A 25,489-nucleotide genomic window follows, 5' to 3' on the forward strand; every position below is an offset into this window, starting at 1 on the left:
GAATGAACACCAATCCCCTTAATAAAGTGATTTGCAAAGTTTCATAACTTTCCATGCTGGACAAAATGATAAAAAATAAATAAAAGTTTTGTTACTGTTTCGTGCTCGCTGCTCCACCGTCATATTGAACGGTATGTACTGTGTCCTGTAACTACAATGGTGAAAAGTTTGGAAACTTTGTTTTCATAAAACCTTGAGCCGTCCTCATTATCATACAGCTGGATGGGAGGAAGAGGGTTAAAAAATACTTGCTGGGCAGGATTGGCAGAGAAGGGCAGGCAGCAGCTACGCCTTCCCTCTCCCTGCATTGTATAATAAATTCCACCTCCTCCACTTGCATACAGCACATTGGCCATGTGCAGCTGTTCCCTAGGCCTGCACTAGCCATGGTTCCATCTCTGTAGCCACATACATGGTGCTTTAGTGCAGTCACTGGTCACCAAGGCTGGCATTGCACTGTGCACATTGGCAGGTGCCATGCTTTCCCTGCAGATCACAGCTCTCTGGCATTGGGCTGCATGGCTTGGTCTCCTCTACTTGCTTTTTAAGGTCTCTACGCTGTTTCTGATCTGGAGGGATCAGGTGGCGGCATTCAGACCATTTCCAGGTCCCCTGTGTCACTGGCTGTATGGCAATGCTCGGGAGGTAAGGCGTCATTTTATCTTTCGTAGATTCGTTTATTTTGGGTATATAGATGGCATTTGTCTTTAGTTCCCGCATCTCCCATTGACCTTCAGACATAAAAAAAACGTAAAAAAAATATATATATCTGTAAAAAAAGTGGGGCAGAGGTTGTATGAATATGGCGTAAACATATTTTGCAATCTGCCCCACTTTCAAGATGTCTGCTTGCTGTCAGTGGATGAAAACATTACGCAGGGGATGAACAAAGAGTTTGATACAATAGTATCCAGTCTGGCAATCCCCAATTAGACAAATATCAATAGCTCAAAAATCAACAACTCTGATAGTTTGATACATTGTATCAGTGCAGAAGCTGCTCCGCTCACATCTAAATATCTGAAAACATATATATATATATATATATATATATATATATAATATTTTTTTTATTTTTTTTTAAGTCACTTTTCTTCTTTTGTCATTAGTTTTTTTTGTGCCAAATTTTTCAAGATAAGAAGATTTAAAAAAAAAGCTCTTTATTTTGTCTTGACCTTTTTTTTATGACTTACTGCACAAAGGCAAAGGTTTGTTTTATTTAATTTTACCAAAATTTTAATCAAAATATGTGACGCACGTGACACCACTCCGGGGGAGAACTAGAGGAGATAAATGTTGGCAAATTTTGCAGCATTTTTAAGAAAGTTTCAATTGATGATTCAGATGAAAATATCTAGAAACCCTAAACCTTTTCCACAATGACCAATAAAACAAACAAACAAACAGGCAAATGCAAATAAAACTGAAAAATTAGGTTTAGTAATAAATGAATCAGTCAATTGGCGTCTGCAGGAAAGTTCCCACCACATGCAACAAATGTATCTATGGCATAACTATGTGATGAAATGGTGTCCTATTGGCTCACAGAGGAGCTTCATGTAGCAATTTGCTTCTTTTTTTTTTCTTTACAATATAGGAAAGCGTGGTCTGTTGGACTTTCTAAACAAAGGGATGCAATAAAAATGTTATCCTTATGTTATTTTTTTTTTTTATATAATGGGACTGGAGTCTCTATAACGAGTGAAATGGCGGCTAGATACAACTGTATCCTTTTTTCCGTTGAGGCTGTGGTCACACTTTCGTCTGGACATTGCATTTCAGATTTTCTGCTTTTACTAAAAGAGAAATGGAATTAATATCCAAATCGGATCGTAGCATACCTGATGCAAATGGATGCGGCGGGACCCCATTGACTATTAGGGAGCCTGTCTATTTTCCGTCATGTGCTAGAGTTTAAAACAGCACAAAAAAAAAATCTGGATGATACTTTTTTTTTTTTTTCTGTTCTAATAACAGAAACCCGAGAGGGGGCCCGCCTGCTTCCATTCGCATTAGTTATGCAACTGACCTGCTGAAATGAATTCCTTTCCTCTGTTCCCGGAAAAACAGGACAGACAAACTAAAGTGTGAACATGCGAAGCATAGAAAGAAGTCTGAGCAGGTTTTATTCACTGAGAGGAAGCAGCAATATGAAAACTGACAGATGAATTGAAACCAAGGGTCTATTCCGGAGGGCAACAATCGCAACCGGGTCTGTGCCGCTGAGGGGCCCACTGTCGCACCGGTCAAATAAAAAGTTATTACCCCACTTGCCACTGCCGCAGGGCAAGTGGGAAGTGCAGGGCAAAGAGCCAGAATTGGCATATCTAATGGATGCGCCTTTTCTGGGGCAACTGTGGGGAGCTATTTTGTTGGCTGGGGGGGCAATATCAATGGCCCCTTAGCAGACTGAGAATACCAGCCCACAACTGTCTGCTTTAGCTTGGCTGGTTGTCAAAAATTGGGGGACAGCACACTGTTTTTTAAAAAAAATATTTTAACAAAAAGCGTGGGGACCCCTCTATTCTTGATAACCAGCCATGATAAAGCACAAAGCTGAGAGTTGCAGCCCGCAGCTGTCAGGTTTTGTTTCCATGCTGGTTATAAAAAATAGAAGAGACCCCATGCCATTTTTTTTTTTAAATTTATTTAAAGCGTAGGTACCGGCTGATGAATACTCCCATCAGTCAGACGCCTGTGACTGGAGGTAAACTTTTTACCGCCGGTCAAAGCTGCTGGCTCGCATGCTGTCCTCTGCCAATCAGAGCCACTGGTGTTATCTGCATGACAGTGTGAGAAACACCCGATGTTTGGGGGGCTGAACCCGAACAGTAACACGGACTTCCTGGAGAAGTTCGTGTTCGGGGTCTGTGCCTGAACAGTAGGTGTTCAGTACTGACCCCGAACTTTACTGTTCTGGTTCGCCCTTGTCTACCTTACTATGATTAGCATCCCTGTGCACCCTATAGAAGGAATTTATTAAAATGGAGCAAACCCAACCATTAAAATCAGTGACCTTATTGGTTGCTCTGAACAGCGCAACATTGAATGTTCAAATCCAACTATTTAAAAGCATGAAACCTGTCCATGGAAGAAAGCCAAAAATGGGGCAAATGCATAAAAAGTCATTTTTTTTTGTGAAAATAGGATCATAATCTCAGAAAATGAAATGCTTATATATTCCCGCACATTAAGTAAAGCTCACTGAGATCTAGGGTATTACCACAAGAGAAGGACCACTGCTGGGCAGATGATGGTACTTACTGGAGAAAAAGACGAACGTTAGACCTGACCTCGTGTATCTTATAATGGCCTCCGCTCCAGGGACCAACGATTCTGATCTACGTTTTTTTATTTTTGAAGTTTTTGCAGGTTGGAAAGGACCTGGACATGTTTTCCAAGTGGGCACAGGCGCACGTCTACGGCTTTACTCTGTGGCTCGGGAATTTCTATGCATCTCTTATAATTACTCACCCAGATTACGCCAAGGCAGTTTTGGCCAGACAAGGTAAGAAGAGCCCAAGAGGAAGATAAAGTTTATATTCATGCCTCTCACATCAGATCGCACTTGGACCAGTGTTTATTATATGGGATGGTCCATGTCTGATTTAATTTCTTTTTTCTTTCCTCACACAGTTTGTCGAAGAAAAAAATTGCAGCATACATGACTTGCATCCCATATTCAGATGGCACTCAGCCATGCAAATCAATGAGTCTGTGAAAAACATCGGACTGCACTCGGATGACATCTGAGTGCAGTCCTGATATCCATGGACTTACGCAATTGAGAAAATTGGATCACACTGATCAACATAATCGATTTTTTAGTTATTTATTGCCACTCCACCTACAGTGAATGGACTTCTTTTTGTTTGTTTGTGTGACCTGATCAGATGTGACCGATTACAGCCCATTAACCAGCGCCGATCGCTTATTTAATGATGGGCGTCGTGTTACCGGCAGCAGATCTCCTGCTTAGAATAATTATTTTGATGGCAGCATAATGTTAAGTTCACACGATGAGTTTTTGGTGAGGTTTTTTTTTTTTTTCCAACCTGTGTATTTTCGCTGTGTAAAACCCACAGCGTCTTACAGTTCAAGCCAAGAAATGAGCCAAAAGATAAGTCGAAATATGTGCACTGGTGTAGGAGCACGTTCACATTGCGGCCATCTAACAAATAAGTAGTAATTGTAAAGGTAAATAACATCAGGGACTTGGTTTACACTATTTTGATAAAAAAAGCGTAAAAGCCTTCCCACCCCGACAAGGTGACCCCTCAGGGCGGTCCTGTTGTGTTCGGGCATTCCACAGTCTGACTGCTCTAACTGTAAAGAACCCTTTCCTATTAAGCTGTCGGAATCGCCTTTTTTCCACCCATGAGTGCCACCCTAGTTCTTAGTATGGTCTTTGGAAGGAATAAGTTATGTGCCTGTGTTTTGTACTGGCCACACTTATATTTGCCCAACTGGATCCCATGTTCTAGATGTGGCCTCAGGGGTAACAATACATTGGGATCACAGGATTTTATCTTTTTTTTTTTTTTTATACGTCCTAAAATCTCATTTGCTTTTGCAGCTGCTGCTTGACATTGAGTACTGCTGCCCAGCTAAGGCCTCTTTCACACTTCAGTTTTTTGGCGTCAGTCTAAAACCGCCAGTTTCCTCAAATAACGGGTCCGTCATTTTTTTTTTGGGCGGATCCGTTATTTTCCCATAGACTTGCATTGGCGACGGATTGTGACGGATGGTCGTCAGTTCCATTTGGCGGACGTTGTCTAGATATAGACGGACATTGAAACGTTTTTTGTCAACGCCGAAATGACGGTTCGCAGCGGATCCGTCGCGTCCGTCATTCCATAGAATGGCCGCCTATGGGCGACGGATCCGTCGCGACCGTCATTTCGGCGGATCCGTCGCCCCAATCCGTTTTTTCAATTGCGCATGCTCCAAAAAGTAGATACTTTTCCCAGACAACCCCCAAGTAACAGATCCGTCAAAAAAACGGATCCGTTGGAACCGTTTTCTCAACAATTGTGACGGATCCGTCGATCCGTCACTATGTCGGAAGTGACTGACGCCAAACAACTGAAGTGTGAAAGAAGCCTTACCTGTATCTAGAATCCCCTGTCCTGTAGTCCTGGGAATGGTCCCATTTAATTTATATTCAGTAGGATTACTCCGTCCGAGGTGCATTACTTTACTTTATCTACATTAATCTCATTTGCTCATCAGGCATCTTATATGCAATATTGCATTTTGCAATATTGTAATGTCAAGGTCAGATTTTATATCCTACGTAGTTTGGTGTTGTCAGCAAAGACTGACACTTTACTCTCAATCCCATCCATAAGGTCATTAATAAAGAGGTTAAAAAGAATCTGTCCCACTACAGATCCCTCCAGTACCCCACTGCCCCCAGTACAGATCCCTGCGGTCCCCACTGCTGACTATATCCCATTTAGAGAACGTACCATTCACGACGACTCTGTTTCCTGTCTTTTAGCCAGTTTCTTACCCATCTGCATATAATGTTACCTAAGTCCCCTATGTTATTTACATGTACTATATCTATTTACTTACTACAGGGTATTTGATCATTTAGGTTTTTATTGTGTTTTTTTCCTGTTAGATGGCCACAGTGTGAACGTGCAGTTACTAACTGCACTTATACCAATATTTGATCCGGCTCTTTTCTTTGGTTTTGCTGTAGCTTTTTTGTACTTTGTACAAACAGGAGCAGGGCCCCCCTTTATAGAGCTAGGATAGCATAGTGGATAAATTTATTGATCATTCGGGGTCCGAAGAGCTCCATCTGCATGGATTTGAGGCCAAGCATGTGCAGCTCCGCTTCGTTCATTCTCTATAAGACTGCCAAAGATAGCCAAGTACATCACACCGCTGTCTCCGGTAGTCCCATAAGGAATGAATGGAGCGGACGTGCTCATGCTCCTTCTCCACTCCATGTAGACGGGGTTCTTCACGACCCCAGATGTTAGGATCGGTGGAGTCCCAGCGGTTGGACCCCAAGTGATCAGGAAGTTATCCACTATCCTATCCATAGTGGATAACTTATTAACTTAGTATAAACCCCACTAAGTTATGCGTTACTATTTATTGTGCATATATATAATTTATTTTATTTTTTTATTTTTTTTTTAAGACCCGAAAGATGACGCCGCCTACAGATTTATAGCCCCCTGGATTGGTGAGTAATATGGCTGAAAATCAAAGGTAGATTTCAGTTCAGAACATCTGACCCTTAAAATGCATGTGAAGAAGGTGTGATGGGTACTATGTATGCACTGAGTTCCTGAAAAACACCATGGACTTGTGTTATGAAATGTCTAAGAAAATGACAGTAAAACAGCACAATGTAAAAGTATAAGGCTGGACAAACATTTTAACACTAAGTGGACGTACTACAGAGTTCTTGCTCATACAATCAGCAGTATGGAGGAGCACATGTCATATGTCGTCATTTATCCTAGGGGAAGGATTGTTGGTAACCTCGGGGCAGAAATGGTTCCAGCATCGTCGTCTGCTCACTCCAGGTTTTCATTACGACGTCCTCAAGCCGTATGTGAGGCTAATGAGCAACTGCACCAAGATCATGTTGGTAATTACTGTTTCCAATAAATATCTCTAGGTTCATGGAGCCTCCATTATCTGGAGAATCACTGTGTGGGGACTCGGCACTGGCTACAATCTTTGAGTCCATAGACTTATTGTTTAGTAATGTCCTCTCCTGTGTTTATTGGAGAGACTAGGACTTTGTTTGACCAAGTCCTTGGGACAATCTTCTGATGTTCAATCCTTTTGGCTGTTGAGTAACAAACGTCAATGATCAAATCTCTTTCTTGTAGGAAAAATGGGAGCAACTGGTACCAAACGAGAAACCAGTGGAGCTCTTCCATCATGTCAGCCTCATGACCCTTGACAGCATCATGAAATGCGCCTTCAGCTACAACAGCAACTGCCAGACGGACAGGTAAATGATGGAATGGAGACACATGAAATCTCAGCCACCAGGGCTGTACTGATGGGCATATGGGCCAGAAAAGTTCCAGGAGCATAACTCAGATGTGACCGTAGGTCGCCATTCACATTGTTTTTTCTGCAAAAACAAAACATGAGGAGCTCCATCTACATGTAGTGGAGGTTGAGGATACATTCCTGCCCCATTCATTTTCTAAGGGACTGGCGCAATTAGCAGAGCACTGAACTCAACTTTCTTGACCAGTTGCATACACAACGAATGGAGCAGATCCATTCCATTTGGGATTGTTGGGGGTTTCAGTAGGTTGGACTCTCAGCAATCGGGAGGCCATCCCCTGTCCACATCTTTAGATTTTGGGAACATTTCTTTTAAGGTTTGTATGATATTAAAGGAACATGGTTTGAGCCTTACGTTGCATGCACACCACTTGGTAAAAGCAATACAAAGGAAACCTGAGTTCTTTTTGGAATCCTGGGGAAATCTTTCTCGGGGTGACCATTTAATTATAATTCTTCACAGTAGAGGGGAGGCAACGGTTTACAGGTGCACAGCTATAACACAGTTCTGAGCTGGAGTTGATCACAGGGGTTTATTCAAGCTTCTTTTCATCACACATAATTGCTTCTCTTCATGCAATGCTTCATCAACATATATGAAAGTCTCTTTACAGATCATTTGTCTTAACAGATAATATTTCTTCACACACTGTGTTTTAACCTAAGTAGAACTGTACCTTCCGCATGCAGTGAGGTGGGGGAGGGGATGAGTCCGGTGCTGTAGCTCTCTCACTTCTATCTTGAGGTAATAAAAGATGTTCCTGGCTGTCCTGAGTGCTTCTATGATTACAGTAGTCGCTTTCCAGGAAGAACCGGTCTATACAGCTTGTCTGAGTTCAGTTTGGCAGGAGACTCTCTAGCACAAACCTTGCTCTTGAATGTCCAGGACACAATAACAACTTTCCCAGTATTCCCTGAGGCTGAGCTAACCACTCCCTGTCTGCTATAACCATTTTAACCCCTATAGTTGATGGATGATTCTAAATCAACAGTGAAGCTTCTATCTGTCACATTTACTTTGCTACAATTGGATCTTGATTTTTTTTTTGTCCTGGCAGTGACAACGCCTACATTAAAGCGGTGTACGAGCTCTCTTACCTGGTGGATCACAGGTTCCGTCGCTTCATTTACCATTTTGACTTCATCTACTACCTGAGCCCAGAAGGATTTCGCAACCGGCGAGCGCTGAAAATAGCACATGAACATACAGGTAAGGTATATTTACATATATATATTCATGATACTATGGGTCCAACACTATGCAGAATATCTACCATCTGAAAGGATGTCTCCCACAAATTGCGCACATTGCCTATCCACAAGACAAATAAGTTGTTGGGGGTCTAGGTGCTGGGACTTCCTCTGATCCTGAGCCTAATGTCCCTTATATGAATGGAGCTGTTGTGAGCATGTGCGACCACCACTCCTATGGACAGTGAATGGAGCAGTGGTCGCACATGCTCACTACCACTCCATTCACACAGGGCCCCCTCCCCTTTAGACCACCGGCAATCAGACATTTATCACTCATAAATGTCTTTTCTTATGATACAGTAAGGAAACTTCTACCCTTCAATTTTTGCTTTTACTGTAAAAAGTTTGTTCCCACACATTTCTCAGGATGAGACGACGCTGCACCTTCCCTTAATATTAGTGGAATATCTGCAAAATTAAAGTAATTTCCATTGTGGATTGTATCCTAGACAAAGTCATTCAGCAGAGGAAGGAGTCACTGAAAGATGAGAGAGAACTGGACAAAATCAGTCAAAGGAGACACCTGGATTTTCTTGATATCCTTCTGTGTGCGAAGGTGAGTGCCCAGTCCTGGACGTTCTCGGTGTAGTCATTGTTTTTTCTCATTTACGCTGTCCTGATATAATACTCTACTCTCATGTGTGGTTCTAGGATGAGAATGGTCATGGACTGTTGGATAAGGACCTGCGGGCGGAAGTGGACACCTTCATGTTTGAGGGACATGATACAACGGCCAGCGGGATCTCATGGATATTATACGCCTTAGCAAAGCACCCCGAGCACCAGGAGAAATGTCGGGAGGAGATTAGTGGGGTCTTAGGAGGTCGGGACACAGTGGAATGGTGAGACACAATGCTCTAGATGCTGTATATTAATTGTGTGATTTAAAGGGATTTTGCAGGTCTTGTACCCCTTTCTGATAAGTCCAGTTTTTCATTTTTTATTTTTTCACTTTTTATTTTTCCTCTCTCTTCTTCCAAATGTTACAACTTTTTTTTTTTTCCGACCACATAGCCATAGAAGAGCTTGATTTTTGGCATTATGAGTTGGAGTTTTGAATGACTCCATTCACTTTACAATACAATGTACTGGAAAATTAGGGCAAAAAAGTCTGAGTGGTGTGTAATAAAAAAAAAAAGTATTTCTACCATATGTTTTAGTGGCGTTTGGTTTTTATGGCGTTGATTGTGCAATTAAAATGACCTGGTAATATAATTCTCCAGGTCAGTACGATCACTGTGATATCAAAATTGTATAAATTAAAAATAATGTTTATTATTGTTAGATTATTGATAGTTATTGTTATTATTATTTTAGTGGTTAGAGTGGTTGCAGAATTCAGTAGCCATTCCAGGAAACCAGAAAATTTTAATGTCAGCCAAACCCACCTCTTCTAATGGACGACATGATTAGGTTGGATTCTTTACGCATACAGCTAAAGTTCTTTAGAGTTACAGCATCCAAATATTTCTGCAGGGAAGACCTCGGGAAGATCCCGTATACTACAATGTGCATCAAGGAGAGCCTGCGCCTGTATCCTCCAGTACCTGGAGTCGCCCGGAAGCTCAGCAAACCGATTACGTTCTGTGATGGTCGGAGTCTTCCTGAAGGTCAGCGATTTTTATTTTCTGAAAGCAAAATTCTGCTTTAACCCCTTCCCAAGTGTGCAGTTGTTCACTTCATTTCTATCTTTACCTTCTTCTAAGAGCCAGAACCTTTTTATTCTTTTCCTTTAAATTACACAATTCACTCTACCATCTACACCGTGTTCCAAATTATTATGCAAATGATATTTTTCTCGGATTTTCCTGAATGGTCGGTGCAAATGACAGTCAGTCTAATAACAATCATCACCCGTTAGATCATACATCGAATTTTATTGAAGAAACCTCCCAATGATAACAGTATAATCTCCAAAATTAAAAAAACTCACAACGCACTGTTCCCAATTATTAGGCACAGTAGAATTTCTAAACATTTGATATGTTTTAAAGAACTGAAAATGCTCATTTGTGGAATTTGCAGCATTAGGAGGTCACATTCACTGAACAAAAAAGCTATTTAACTCCAGAACATCCTATCAGGCCAAGTTACATGTTAACATAGGACCCTTCTGTGATATTACCTTCACAATTCCTGCATACATTGATCTTGTGAGTTTTTGGAGTGTTTCTGCTTGTATTTCTTTGCATGAAGTCAGAATAGCCTCCCAGAGCTGCTGTTTTGATGTGAACTGCCTCCCACTCTCATAGATCTTTTGCTTGATGATACTCCAAAGGTTCTCTATAGGGTTGAGGTCAGTGGAAGAGGGTGGCCACACCATGAGTTTATCTCCTTTTATGCCCATAGCAGCCAATGACTCTGAGGGATTCTTTGCAGCATGAGATGGTGCATTGTCAGCATGAGGCTGGGGTCACACATGGCGTAAGAAAATACGCCACGTATTATACGTCCGTACTACGGCCGTAATACGGAGAAATGTCCCCAAAATATTGATCCGTAGTCAGGGTGTTTCAGCGTATTTTGCGCATGGCATCCTCCGTATGTAATCCGTATGGCATCCGTACTGCGAGATTTTCGCGCAGGCTTGCAAAACCGACATCTAATGGATTTATGTGCTCAAATGTTAGGGAAAACATATATACAGTATATATATATATATATATATGTCATTGTGACACATATATATATATTCTGTATTTAGATTTCATTCAGTGCGATATCTGTGAACAGCCGCTAATTCAATTGCCGGCTTTTCATTTCTCCTGCACAAACCCGACAGGATATGAGACATGGTTTACATACAGTAAACCATCTCATATCCCCTTTTTTTTGCATATTCCACATTACTAATGTTAGTAGTGTGTATGTGCAAAATTTCAGCGCTGTAGCTGCTGAAATAAAGGGTTAAATGGCGGAAAAAATTGGCGTGGGCTCCCGCGCAATTTTCTCCGCCAGAGTGGTAAAGCCAGTGACTGAGGGCAGATATTAATAGCCAGGAGAGGGTCCATGGTTATTGGCCCCCCCGTGGCTAAAAACATCTGCCCCCAGCCACCCCAGAAAAGGCACATCTGGAAGATGCGCCAATTCTGGCACTTGGCCACTCTCTTCCCACTCCCTGTAGCGGTGGGATATGGGGTAATGAAGGGTTAATGCCACCTTGCTATTGTAAGGTGACATTAAGCCAGATTAATAATGGAGAGGCGTCAATTATGACACCTATCCATTATTAATCCAATTGTAGGAAAGGGTTAAAAAACACACACACACACACACATGATTACAAAGTAGTTTAATGAAATAAACACAGCGGTTGTTGTAATAATTTATTGTTCTCCCATTCCATTTCCAGGACCTCGCTTGGCAACATAATAAACGCACAAGATACATACCTTCTGCTGTCAGATCTCGTCCCACGAAGTAATCCATCTGAAGGGGTTAACTAATATTACAGGCAGGAGCCCTGCAAATGCAGCTGTGCTCCGTGCTTGTAATCCCCGGGGAATGAATGAAATGTAGGTCATTGACCTACATTTCCTTCAGTCGCGGTGATGCGCCCCCTGGTGGATGTCCTCATATGACCTGGAGCGTGGGAAAAAGTTCCCAGGCTGCAGTTCATGAGAACATCCAGCAGGGGCGCATCACCGCGACTGAAGGAAATGTAGGTCAATGACCTACATTTCATTCATTCGCTGGGGATTACAGGCAGGGAGCACAGCTGCATTTGCAGGGCTCCTGCCTGTAATATTAGTTAACCCCTTCAGATGGATTACTTCGTGGGACGAGATCTGACAGCAGAAGGTATGTATCTTGTGCGTTTATTATGTTGCCAAGCGAGGTCCTGGAAATGGAATGGGAGAACAATAAATTATTACAACAACCGCTGTGTTTATTTCATTAAACTACTTTGTAATCATGTGTGTGTGTGTGTGTTTTTTAACCCTTTCCTACAATTGGATTAATAATGGATAGGTGTCATAATTGACGCCTCTCCATTATTAATCTGGCTTAATGTCACCTTACAATAGCAAGGTGGCATTAACCCTTCATTACCCCATATCCCACCGCTACAGGGAGTGGGAAGAGAGTGGCCAAGTGCCAGAATTGGCGCATCTTCCAGATGTGCCTTTTCTGGGGTGGCTGGGGGCAGATGTTTTTAGCCACGGGGGGGCCAATAACCATGGACCCTCTCCTGGCTATTAATATCTGCCCTCAGTCACTGGCTTTACCACTCTGGCGGAGAAAATTGCGCGGGAGCCCACGCCAATTTTTTCCGCCATTTAACCCTTTATTTTAGCAGCTACAGTGCACAAATTTTGCACATACACACTACTAACATTAGTAATGTGGAATATGCAAAAAAAAAGGGGATATGAGATGGTTTACTGTATGTAAACCATGTCTCATATCCTGTCGGGTTTGTGCAGGAGAAATGAAAAGCCGGCAATTGAATTACCGACTTTTCACTAACAGCGCTGCGTATTTCTCGCAAGTCACACTGCAGGTCCGTGTGGAATCCGTATTTTTCGCGCCCCCATAGACTTTCATTGGCATATTATTTGCGCAGTACGCTGACAAACGCAGCATGCTGCGATTTTGTACGGCCGTAGAAAGCCGTATAATACTGAACCGTAATATACGGCTAATAGGAGCAGCCCCATTGAGAATAATTGTGCCGTATGTAATGCGAGTTTTACGGACGTAGTTTCTGCGCTCTTACGTCCGTAAAACTCGCATGTGTGACCCCAGCCTGAAGATGATTTTGCTCCTGAAGGCACGTTTCTGCTTTTTATACCATGGAGGAAAGTTGCCAGTCAGAAACTCTATATACTTTGCAGAGGTCATTTTCACACCTTCAGGAACCTTAAAGGGCCCTACCAGCTGTTTCCCATGATTCTGGCCCAAAACATGACTCCTCCACCTCCTTGCTGACGTCACAGCCTTGTTGGGACATGGTGGCCATCCACCAACCATCCACTACTCCATCCATCTGGACCATCCAGAGTTGCTCGACACTCATTAGTAAACAAGACTGTTTGAAAATTAGTCTTCATGTATGTCTGGGCCCAATGCAACCATTTCTGCTTGTGAACACTGTTTAGGGGTGGCCGAATAGTAGGTTTATGAACCAAAGCAAGCCTTTGAAGGATCCTACACCTTGAGGTTCGAGGGACTCCAGAGGCACCAGCAGCTTCAAATAACTGTTTGCTGCTTTGTAATGGTATTTTGGCAGCTGCTCTCTTAATCCAATGAATTTGTCTGGCAGAAACCTTCTTCATTATTAGTGATGAGCGAATATACTCGTTACTCGAGATTTCCCGAGCATGCTCGGTGACCTCTGAGTATTTTTTAGTGCTCGGAGATTTAGTTTTTCTTGCCGCAGCTGAATGATTTACATCTGTTAGCCAGCATAAGTACATGTGGGGGTTGCCTGGTTGCTAGGGAATCCCCACATGTAATCAAGCTGGCTAACAGATGTAAATCATTCAGCTGCGGCGAAGAAAAACTAAATCTTCGAGCAGTAAAAAAATACTCGGATGACACCCGAGCGTGCTCGAGAAATCTCGAGTAGCGAGTATATTCGCTCATCACTACTCATTATGCCTTTATCTGCATGAACTCTGTCTGTGCTCTCAGTCACAAATCTCTTCACAGTATGATGATCACTCTTAAGTTTTCATCCCTTGACCAAGGCATTGCACTATTTAACGCTTTTCAGCAGCAAAGAGATCCTTTTTAGTTCCCATATTGCCTGAAACCTGTGACCTGCTTAATAATGTGGAACATAATTTTTAAGTAGTTTTCCTTTAACCCCTTCCCGACCTGTGGCGCCACGTAGGCGTCATGAAAGTCGGTGCCAATCCAACTTGTGACGCCTATGTGGCTTCATGGCAGGATCGCGTTCCTGCAGATCGGGTGAAAGGGTTAACTGAAATTTCACCCAACCTGCAGGTACAGGGGGAGTTGTACTTGAGCCAAGGGGGGGTGGCTTTGCCCCCCCCCTCCGTGGCTACGATCGCTCTGATTGACTGCTAAAGTGAAACAGTCAATCAGAGAAATCATAATATTTCACCAATGAAACTTGGTGAAATATTACAATCCAGCCATGGCCGATGTTGCAATATCATCGGCCATGGCTGGAGACTGTGATCTGCCCCTGCCACCAACTGATGGTGGCGATCTGCCGCCGCCGTCAGTCTTTTCTCCCCTCCATCCTGTCCTCCGCTGCCCTCCAGTCCCCTCCGTCCTCCCCCGCGCGATCCGATCTCACTCCCCATACCTACCGAGTCCCAGTGTTCCTCCCGGTATCCATCTGTCTTGTCCCATGGGCGCCACCATCTTCCAAAATGTCGGGTGCATGCGCAGTGTGCCCGCCGAATCTGCCGGCCGGCAGATTCATTCATTCATTCATTCATTCATTCCAGGTGCATTTTGATCACTGTGATAGGTTCCACCACAGTGATCAAAATAACAAAAATAGTAAATAAACCCCAACTTTATCACCCCCAGGTAGGGAAAACAATGAAATAAAGAAATTATGCAGTGCATTTTACCTGCAGATTTTTTTAAAACTGCGGAAAAATCCGCACACGAATCCACAACTTGGCACATAGCCTTAGGGTTAGGGTTGGAATTAGGGTTAAGATTAGGGTTAGGGGTGTGTTGGGGTTAGGGTTGTGGTTAGGGTTGGGATTAGGGTTAGGGGTGTGTCAGGGTTAGTGTTGGAGTTAGAATTGAGGGGTTTCCACTGTTTAGGCACATCAGGGGGTCTCCAAATGCGACATGGCACCACCATTGATTCTAGCCAATCTTGCGTTCAAAAAGTCAAATGGTGCTCCCTCCCTTCCGATCCCTGACGTGCACCCAAGCAGTGGTTTACCCAAACATATGGGGCATAAACGTACTCAGGAAAAATTGCACAACAACTTTGGGGTCTAATTTCTCCTGTTACCCTTGGGAAAATAAAAAATTGGGGGCTAAAAAATTATTTTTGTGGGGAAAAAATGATTTTTTATTTTCACAGCTGAGTTATAAAATTATGTGAAGCACTTGGGGGTTCAAAGTGCTCACCACACATCTAGATAAGTTCCTTGGGGGGTCTAGTTTCCAAAATGTGATCACTTGTGGGGGTTTCTACTATTTAGGCACATCAGGGGCTCTGCAAATGCAACGTGACGCGCGCAGACCATTCCATCAAAGTCTGCATTCCAAAACATCACTACTTCCCTTCCGAGCCCCGACATGTGCCCAAACAGTGGTTCCCCCCCCCCCACATATGGGGTATCAGCGTACGCAGGACAAATTTTGGCGTCCAATTTCTCCTGTTACCCTTGTGAAAATAAAAAATTGCGGGCTAAAAAATAATTTTTGAGGAAAGAAAAATGATTTTTTATTTTCACAGCTCTGCATTATAAACTTCTATGAAGCACTTGGGGGTTCAAAGTGGTCACCGCACATCTAGATTAGTTCCTTGGGAGGTCTAGTTTCCAAAATGGGGTCACATGTGGGGGAGCTCCAATGTTTAGGCACACAGGGGCTCTCCAAACGCGACATGGTGTCCGCTAACGATTGGAGCTAATTTTCCATTCAAAAAGTCAAATGGCGCTCCTTCCCTTCCGAGCCTTCCCGTGCGCCCAAACAGTGGTTTACCCCCACATATGAGGTATCGGTGTACTCAGGAGAAATTGCCCAACAAATTTTATGATCCATTTTATTCTGTTGCCCATGTGAAAATTGAGGCTAAAAGAATTTTTTTGTGGGGGGGGGGGGGGGGGAAGTACTTTTTAATTTTTACGGATCAATTTGTGAAGCACTTGGGGGTTCAAAGTGCTCACTATGCATCTAGATAAGTTCCTTAGGGGGGTCTAGTTTCCAAAATGGGGTCACTTGTGGGGGAGCTCCAATCTTTAGGCACACGGGGCTCTCCAAACGCGACATGGTGTCCGCTAAAGATTGGAGCCAATTTTTCATTCAAAAAGTCAAATGGCGCTCCTTCCCTTCCGAGCCCTGTCATGCGCCCAAACAGTGGTTCCCCCCCCCCCACATATGGGGTACCAGCGTACTCAGGACAAATTGGACAACACCTTTTGGGGTCCAGTTTCTCTTTTTACCCTTGGGAAAATAAAAAAAATGTTGCTAAAATATCATTTTTGTGATTAAAAAGTTAAATGTTCATTTTTTGCTGTGAAGCACCTGAAGGGTTGATAAACTTCTTTCATTTGGTTTTGAGCACCATGAGGGGTGCAGTTTTTTAGAATGGTGTCACTTTTGGGTATTTTCAGCCATATAGACCCCTAAAAGTGACTTCAAATGTGAGGTGGTCCCTAGAAAAAAATGGTTTTGTAAATTTTGTTGTAAAAATGAGAAATCGCTGGTCAAATTTTAACCCTTATAACTTCCTAGCAAAAAAAAAAATGTTGTTTCCAAAATTGTGCTGATGTAAAGTAGACATGTGGGTAATGTTATTTATTAAAAATTTTGTGGCACATAACTCTCTGGTTTTAACAGAATAAAAATTCAAAATTTGAAAATTACGTAATTTTCAAAATTTTTGCCAAATTTCCGTTTTTTTTCACAAACGCAAAAATGATTGACCTAAATTTACCACTAACATGAAGCCCAATATGTCACGAAAAAACAATCTCAGAACCGCAAGGATCTGTTGAAGCGTTCCTGAGTTATTACCTCATAAAGGGACACTGGTCAGAATTGCAAAAAAAGGCCAGGTCATTAAGGTCAAAATAGGCTGGGTCATGAAGGGGTTAATTAGAATCACCTGGAAAACTAATTATCACTTGTGGTTAAGATTGATTTCAGTGATCCATTGACCCCCGAGACACAATACCATCCGTGAGTTTATTTGAAAAACAAAACAATGATTTGGAACACAGGGTAATGTCCTTTTATAATAGGGGCGGGGGGAAGAAACACAATTCTGCCATAGTTTGGGGGTTTTGTATTATGGCGTACATTTTGCGGTACAACTGACTTGGTAATGGTGTTTTTGTGTTGCGAGCTGACGGTTTTATTGATATTTGGGGTACGTGTGACCCTTTTTGCATTTTTTTTTTTTAGAAGAGTTGCAGCAAACGAAAAAATGACAATTCTGTCTTTTTTTTTTTTTTTTTCCCATACAGACCGTCCACCCACTTAGCCACCATCACGGATTGGTGGACTTGTCCAAAAACTCTGGATAGATCTAGAAATTAATTCATTCAGAGAAAATGTAAACCATTGCTCATAGTTAACCTCCATAATAGGGTTAAATACTGTAAAATAACAAATCCTTTTATATAAACAGAACTAAGACTTTGTAAAAAATCAATAAAAAAAATATATTAAATTTTCATTCCCCTTATATACCTAATTCCTAAAAAAAAATGTAAAACCTTAAGAAAAAACAAAATTAAAATAACGGATAAATTATGTAAATCACTTATAGAATATCTATTAAGTAACAAAGAGGCCGTAACTACAGGAGCTTCTCGCAAAATTAGAATAGCATCAAAAAGTGAATTTATTTTGGTTCTTCAACACAAAAAGTGAAACCCATATATTCTATACAGTCCTTACAAGCAGAGTGATCTATTTCACGTGTTTATTTCTGTTAATGTTGATGATTATGGCTTACAATGAAAACCCAAAAGTCATAATATCAGTAAATTAGAATACTTTATAACACCAGCTGGAAAAATGATTTTAAAATCTGAAATGTTGGCCTACTGAAATGTATGTTCAGTAAATGCACTCAATACTTGGTCCTTTTGCATCAATTACTGCATCAGTGCGGCGTGGCATGGAGGCGATCAGCCTGTGGCACTGCTGAGGGGTTATGGAAGCCCAGGTTGCTTTGATAGCAGCCTTCAGCTCGTCTGTATTGTTGGGTCTGGTGTCTCTCATCTTCCTCTTGAGATTCTCTATGGGGTTAAGGTCAGGCGAGTTTGCTGCCAATCAAGCACAGTGATACTGTTGTTTGTACACCAGGTATTGGTACTTTTGGCAGTGTGGACAGGGGCCAAGTCCTGCTGGAGAATGACATTCCCATCTCCAAAAAGCTTGTCGGCAGAGGGAAGCATGAAGTGCTCTAACATTTCCTGGTAGACGGCTGCGCTGACTTTGGTCTTGGACCTACACCAGCACATGACATGGCTCCCCAAACCATCACTGATTGTGGAAACTTCACACTAGACCTTCAGCAGCAGTCCACTCCTTATGAATCTTCCCCAAATGTTTGAATGGCCTTTTCTTAACAATCCTTTCCAGGCTGTGGTTATCCCGGTTGCTTGTGCACCTGTTTCTACCACACTTTTCGCTTCCTCTCCACTTTCCATTAATACGCTTGGATACAGCACTCTGTGATCAGCCGGCTTCTTTAGCAATGACCTTTTGTGGCTTCCCCTCCTTGTGGAGTGTGTCAGTGACTGCCTTCTGGACATCTGTCAGGTCAGCAGTCTTCCCCATGATTGTGGAGCTACGGAAACAGACTAAGGGACCTTTTTAAACACTTAGGAAGCCTTTACAGGTGCTTTTGCTAGTTATTCTAATTTACTGAGATAATGACTTTTGGGTTTTCATTGGCTGTAAGCCATAATCATCAACATTAACAGAAATAATCACGTGAAATAGATCACTCTGTGTGTAATGACTCTATATAATATGAGATTCACTTTTGTATTGAAGAACGGAAATAAATTAACTGTTTGATATTCTAATTTTGCGAGAAGCACTTGTATAAATAAAAGATCTTTGCCTACCGATAATTAAACAACCAAGAATATCGAGTCCTTAAAGTCATAATGACATTGCACATACGAGACACATCAAGTTCAACAATTGCAAAAAATGGAAAAATATATCAAAACTCTAAAAAGATTTTAGATAATGAACAATAAATACCTTCCTGCAAAAAGATAAGTGATGAGTGAACGTGCTCGGATAAGGTGTTAGCTGAGCATGCTCGTGTGCTAACCGAGTGTCTTTGGCATGCTGGAATAATATGTTCAAGTTGCCACGGCTGCATGTCTCATGGTTGTTTGACAGCTGCAAAACATGCAGGCACAGAGACTTAAACGTATTTTTCAAGGAAAGCGCTTGTACCTATAATAGTGAATGGGGTCATTCAAATGTTTCCGTGGATCATGTGTAAAATCGCGGAGACGTCAGATTTTCGATCCAAGTGTCGAATTAAAATTAGCAATACAAGTCAATGAGTCCATTAAAATAAAAAATCGGAGTGCACTCAGATGACATCCAAGCGCAGTTTGATTTTCACAGACTGGTTTAGATAGGAAAATCTAGATGAGGATGTTTTTTTTTTTTTTTTCTTTCACGTACAAGAAAAACTGATGACACTCGGCCCAAAGCCTAATAAAACTCAATTGAAACTGTCAGATATTTCGGGGGAAAAAAGTTGAAGTACCAAATAAGGCCACCAGGTGGCAGAGATTCCTTACAATTATTTTTTGGAACCTCTGCAGTTTCACAGAGCATTGTCTGGCCTTATTTCCATAGTATGACAATATCTTAAATTTGGTAATAAGTGATTATTTGCGCCTTATTTTCCGGCAGGTGCAACAGTTATCCTCAGCATTTACTGCATAAACCGATGCTCTATTTTCTGGAAAGACCCAGAGGTAAAGTCCGCTCATTGCTAAGCTATGAGGATATGTTCACACGTTGCATTTTTGCAGAATTTTTTTATTTTTTTTTTTGCAGTGTTTCTAATTGACTATAAAAAAAATGCATTCATTTGAATGGGTGAAAAGTGCTGCAAAAATATTGAAATAATTGACGTGCTGCGTCTTGGTAAAAATGCAGGAAGGCTAAATATAAGCGGAGGGAAAATAAAACCGCAGAAATTTCAGAAATGTCATTAATTTTGCTGGTACTGTAAACCGCTGATTATTTTACATTTTAATATGCTGCAAAAAAAAAAAAGTCGCTTGAACATACCCTTAATGATTAGTCATATAATGTACTATATGATTGAAGATTGCATTATGTATCGTTGTATCGTGCCCTATTCCAATGAATACGACGGGTGTATGACACCTGCTGTTTGTGCACATAGGGGCTCACACTCATCTGTGTTTAAAATGGATCCAATAAAAAAAATCAGATTGCACTCTGACTAGCGCTTATAAATAATTCTGTGTTCATCTGCGATTTTTTTTTTTTTTTTTTTTTTTGCACACCCATCTCATAGGAAACCCAACATTTCACCACCCGAGTACTGTAAGATAACAGCATTAACCGTCAGAATGGCTATAGAGAAAAGCTAAAAATGTAAAAAACTGGCATGGGGTCACCCATAATTTTCTTAACCAGCTGAGGGAAAGCCGACAGCTGGGAGCTGATGTTTAAAGTTAGAGAAGGAGGTAATAAACATTGATCTTCCTGGGCTATTTAATATTAGCTCACAGCTGTCTACTTAGCCTTTACTAGTTGTTAATTTGGGGTGACCCACCACCACACCACCAAAAAAAATGATGTGGGGTCCCCCTATTATTAATAACCAGCAAAGTCTAGGCAGATGGCTGATATTAATAGTCTAGGAAGGGACCATGGATATTGGCCCTCTCCCAGACTAAGAACATCAGCCCTCACCTGCCCCAGAAATGGCGCATCCACGTGGGACAAATGGATTCTGCTGAGTATAAGTTTGCTTTATTTTATTCTTACTTTTTGTGATTTAAATGGGTAAAAGAGTGGGACGAGTTTTATTTCAAATAAAATACTTTATTCTGGCTGTCTTTATTACAATTTGACAGTGGCGTTAGTAAGGGGGGTGTCTTATAGACACCTCTCCATTACTAACCACTGACCTTGCTGTCAGGTGACAGTACAAAGCAGACCTCATTCCCAATACTATCCCCCCACTTGCCACACCAGGGCCAGTGGGAAGAGCAGAGGGCTACTGAGAGCAGATTTTCTTAGTCTGGGAGGGGGCCAATATCCATGGCCCCTTCCTAGGCTATTAATATCAGCCCTCAGCTGTCTGCCTAGCCTTTGCTGGCTACTAATAATAGGGGGGACACTACATTATTATTTTTTGGGTACACCCCATTTTAATAACCAGTAAAGGCTAAGCAGACTGCTGTGAGCTAAGATTAATAGGCTGGGAAGATCCATGTTTATTATCCCCTTCCCAGACTATAAAAATCAGCCCCCTGCTGTTGGCTTTCCCTCTGCTGGTTATTAGAAATTAGGGAGACCCTACTCCATTTTTTTTCTTTTATGTATTTAATTTGGAGCTATATACATGTACAGTAATTATATATCTCAATTACATCTATTTATATCTGTATCTAAGATTGTTTTATTAATTAGTAAACTAGCTTGAAATGACATAGAGAATTCTTGTATGTAAAAGCTGATATTAAAGCACATTGCATTACGGATGTCATATGGATGCTAGGCGAGAAAAATCTCCTTGTACTTTTCAGGACCAATATCGGACCAATTTTCTAAATGCAGGCGAGTATGAGCCTCCACTCTAAATATTACTCGCTTTAATGATCCCCCACCACTACCACAACTCTTTTCCAGTTCCAGGAATTTTTATATTCAGGTCTTCAGAGATGACAAGTTGACACTGACATGTGACCCTTTTGTGGTCCATGACGCAGACAATAAGTGTCCATGTTGAAATGTCATTGTTGGAGGTGAGAATACAGAATCTAGCAGGGACTTGGGCAGCGGCAGCAGAGAAGCGATGGGGGATCTGGATTTAGTTATATAGTTTTATATCATTCTAAGCTTAAGGTCAAATAGTTCCAGGGTCTGGACGACCCCTATTACACCATACAATACTCAGTTGATCTGTGCAATAATCCTTTTTTTTTTTTTTCTTTTTTTTTCTCCACCTTAGGTGTTTGATCCACTGCGGTTTTCCGTGGAGAATTCGTCAGAAAGACACCCCCACGCCTTTGTTCCTTTTTCAGCTGGAGCCAGGTAGGACAAGGGTTTACTATTTCAGAATCTTAAACGGGTACTCCAAGGTAATAAAAAAAAAAATGTAGTCCTGTCCCTAAAGGGGTACTCTGGGGTGATAAAATAATTTTGTCCTGTTCCTGCAATCATACACTATAGAGATGAGATGCGCAGTGCAGTTTTATTATCTTTATAACCCTTGTAATTCCGCGTGATAGCAGCTGCTCCTCACTGCTTCCCCCTCCTGTCTGGGTCATTACACCACACACTAGTGTGCAGCTCCCCACTGCGAGGAACAGCCAGTCTAAGAGAAGACGTGGCCATGCCCCCTCTTCTCTGCATGGCTGTTACTCACAAGGGGGGGCTGCACACTGGTGTATGATGTAATGTCCCAGATGGGAGGGGGGAACAATGAGGAGCAGCTGCTGTCACACTGAATTGTAGGGGTTATAAAGATCATTCAAATTCACTCGGCATCTCCTCCTTACAGTACCAAAATGTTTTATCTCCCCACAGTACCCCTTTAAGCATGAAGAACTAAAATTATTCTACAAAAAAAAATCTTTTTCTATGGCAACTGATCAGCATTCTGCACAAAAATTAAATTTTTAACATGAGGGGCAAAAAAAAATAAAATATATAAAACCTGGAATTTTCCCAAATGTCAGTTTATCAATATTCAATTTTCAATTATTTATTAAACATTTATCAAAAAGCAAAGACACTACATCTAAAACCCAGAACCACACAAGATACAACACTAATACGGTGATCCATTCCCTCACATCCCAAAGTATTACAAAGAGACGAATCGATGAAATCCATGACGTGCATAATCGGAGCAGAATATATAAAATATATCAAAGCTCCACGTTCCCAATAAAGCACAGTAAATGATGCAACCCAAGTGGGATAAAGCACAAACCCACAATTCATACAGAACGAACCAGTAACGGTTTTGCAAAATAATGAATGAATTTCACCAAAGTAAATGTGGCAGTATGGGACGTAGGAAACAAGAGATACAGTCCTGATTGAAGCTTCCTCAGGGGTCTGATGTCTATGCAACTCCTGAAGAAGCCAGAAACGGTGATACATGTGGGATCTGCATCCTTGAAGGGACACTTCTTAAACAAACTGGGTTAACTCACTTTTTAGCTTTTGCTGGCTTCTTCCCTCTAAAGTTACCCTGTCATGTTCCCAAATGCTATAAACCTGCAGATAAGGGGTTAATCTTCAGGTTAATAGCATTAAAGTGCTTTTTGAAAGATGTGACTACTGGGAGAAAATACATTTTAGTTTTTTCCTCCTGGAAGCCACCAGCTTTCAGTCTTAGAGGTGTGCCCGGGATAGCTACAGTCAGTGCGTGGTGGCTGCAAGCACGCCCGGCACTTTGAGTGACAGTTTGCTCTATACAGATGTGCTGCAGAGTGAACTGTCAGTCAATGGTGCCCAGACAAGTTAGCAGCCGCCACTTGTAATGCTGTGAGTGCTGACTAAAGCCACTTTGTGTACGCCTCTATGACTGAAAGCTGGCGGCTTCTGGGAGGAATAAAGTTTATTTTCTCCCAGTAGCCGCCAGACAGATTAACCCTATATCTGTAGGTTAATAGCATTTGGGGACATGACCGGTTCCCTTTAAATACAGCGTGCGATAATGTAACTCATGAGATAACGCTGTCCATATTCTGTTACAGAAATTGCATCGGGCAGAACTTCGCTATGAATGAGATGAAAGTGGCCGTGGCTCTTATATTACAGAGATTTCAGCTCCTGCCCGACCCTGAAAATGAACCGCAGAAAATTTCTCAGATAGTTCTCCGATCTATGAATGGAATTCATCTAAAGCTGAAGAAGATTGAGCCGGATTACGGGGAACGAAGCGATCAGAGCTGAGGGTACAGGGGACGCTGTATAGACGACGGCACCTAAATCAGTCACTAGGAAAACAATCTTCGTCCTGTCGCTCTCCAGCTGTTGCAAAACTACAACTCCCAGCATGCCCTGACAATTCCAGGTTGGGAGTTGTAGACCGCTGTTCTATGGATCAGTAAATCATATATAATAATAAACCAGCCAATCCTCAGCTGACAGGCCCAGCTCCGCTCCAGCACTGCTGCTACTTTTCCCACGTCACGTACTGTACATCTATGTGACGGCTGCAGCCAATCACTGGCCTCCAATAAATACTACCAGGCATAGAGGCCAGTGATTGGCTGCAGCAGCATATTTCCTGCGGGTAATTTCATGTTTTATACTCTTAACTGGATTGTCTGCTATTAATACGTTAGATGTAAACCAATGGTGGTGAAGATAAAGATCCATGTCACCAAACAATCCAGAGGATCAATATGAAGCTATGGGGTCCCAATGTGAAATCTGAAGGGCCCCCACCTACCATGTGCCTTTCATACTCCTGAAATTAGGACCCGGGTACCATTGCTACCTCTGCCCTCATTTGTCAAGATTTCTACATACAGTATGGAAGTGTTAAGAAAACTTATCCGTAGACATTCAGTAGAGGAATTGTTCTCGCTACTGCCTCAAAAACACATATTTGAAGCCCCGATTTCAGGACCCCTTAAACAACACTCATTATTTATTATACTGTTTTATTATTTTTCCAACCTCTGAAACCTTCTATGTATTCCATCCTCCATTGCTGTAACTTAGGAACTCACCACTGGGACAAAACACTGAAAAACAAATGTACAGGCGCGTCTCACAAAAGTAGAATATCATCAAAAAGTGAATTTATTTCAGTTCTTCACTACAAAAAGTGAAACTCATTATATAGAGTCATTACACACAGAGTGATCTATTTCACGTGTTTATTTCTGTTAATGTTGATTATGGCTTACAGCCAATGAAAACCCAAAAGTCATTATCTCAGTAAATTAGAATACTTTATAGCACCAGCTTGAAAAATGATTTTAAAATCCGAAATGTTGTCCTACTGAAATGTATGTTCAGTAAATGCACTCAATACTTTCCACAATCAGTGATGGTTTGGGGAGCCATGTCATCTGCTGGTGTAGGTCCACTGTGTTTTATCAAGACCAAAGTCAGTGCAGCCGTCTACAAGGAAATTTTAGAGCACTTTATGCCTCCCTCTGCCGACAAGCTTTTTGGAGATGGAAATGTCATTCTCCAGCAGGACTTGGCTCCTGTCCACACTGCCAAAAGTACCAATACCTGGTGTACAAACAACAGTATCACTGTGCTTGATTGGCAGCAAACTCGCCTGATC

General features: G+C 41.8%; 1 protein-coding gene across 1 annotated transcript; it reads left to right on the forward strand.

The window, feature by feature from the left end:
- The first annotated feature begins 330 nt into the window (after window positions 1-330).
- LOC143788021 (cytochrome P450 4A5-like) lies at window positions 331-24,330 on the forward strand. The gene is made up of 12 exons (XM_077277345.1): window positions 331-645; window positions 3,364-3,508; window positions 6,161-6,205; window positions 6,489-6,616; window positions 6,864-6,988; window positions 8,112-8,263; window positions 8,757-8,863; window positions 8,959-9,149; window positions 9,784-9,917; window positions 19,876-19,940; window positions 22,178-22,260; window positions 23,937-24,330. Exons 1-12 carry the CDS (start codon window positions 478-480, stop codon window positions 24,133-24,135), a joined length of 1,542 nt encoding a protein of 513 aa, XP_077133460.1. The 5' UTR covers window positions 331-477; the 3' UTR covers window positions 24,136-24,330.
- The last annotated feature ends 1,159 nt before the right edge of the window (window positions 24,331-25,489 follow it).

Source organism: Ranitomeya variabilis, chromosome 8, assembly GCF_051348905.1.
Source record: "Ranitomeya variabilis isolate aRanVar5 chromosome 8, aRanVar5.hap1, whole genome shotgun sequence".
NCBI lineage: Eukaryota > Metazoa > Chordata > Amphibia > Anura > Dendrobatidae > Ranitomeya > Ranitomeya variabilis.

What these genes read in the sequence shown, in the direction of transcription:
- LOC143788021 (XM_077277345.1), top strand. Translation starts at nt 478, where the DNA reads ATGCTTTCCCTGCAGATCACAGCTCTCTGGCATTGGGCTGCATGGCTT. An exon ending in AATAGCACATGAACATACAG is followed by an intron (nt 8,264 to 8,756) that starts GTAAGGTATATT and finishes ATTGTATCCTAG; the next exon opens with ACAAAGTCATTCAGCAGAGG. An exon ending in GGTCGGGACACAGTGGAATG is followed by an intron (nt 9,150 to 9,783) that starts GTGAGACACAAT and finishes ATATTTCTGCAG; the next exon opens with GGAAGACCTCGGGAAGATCC.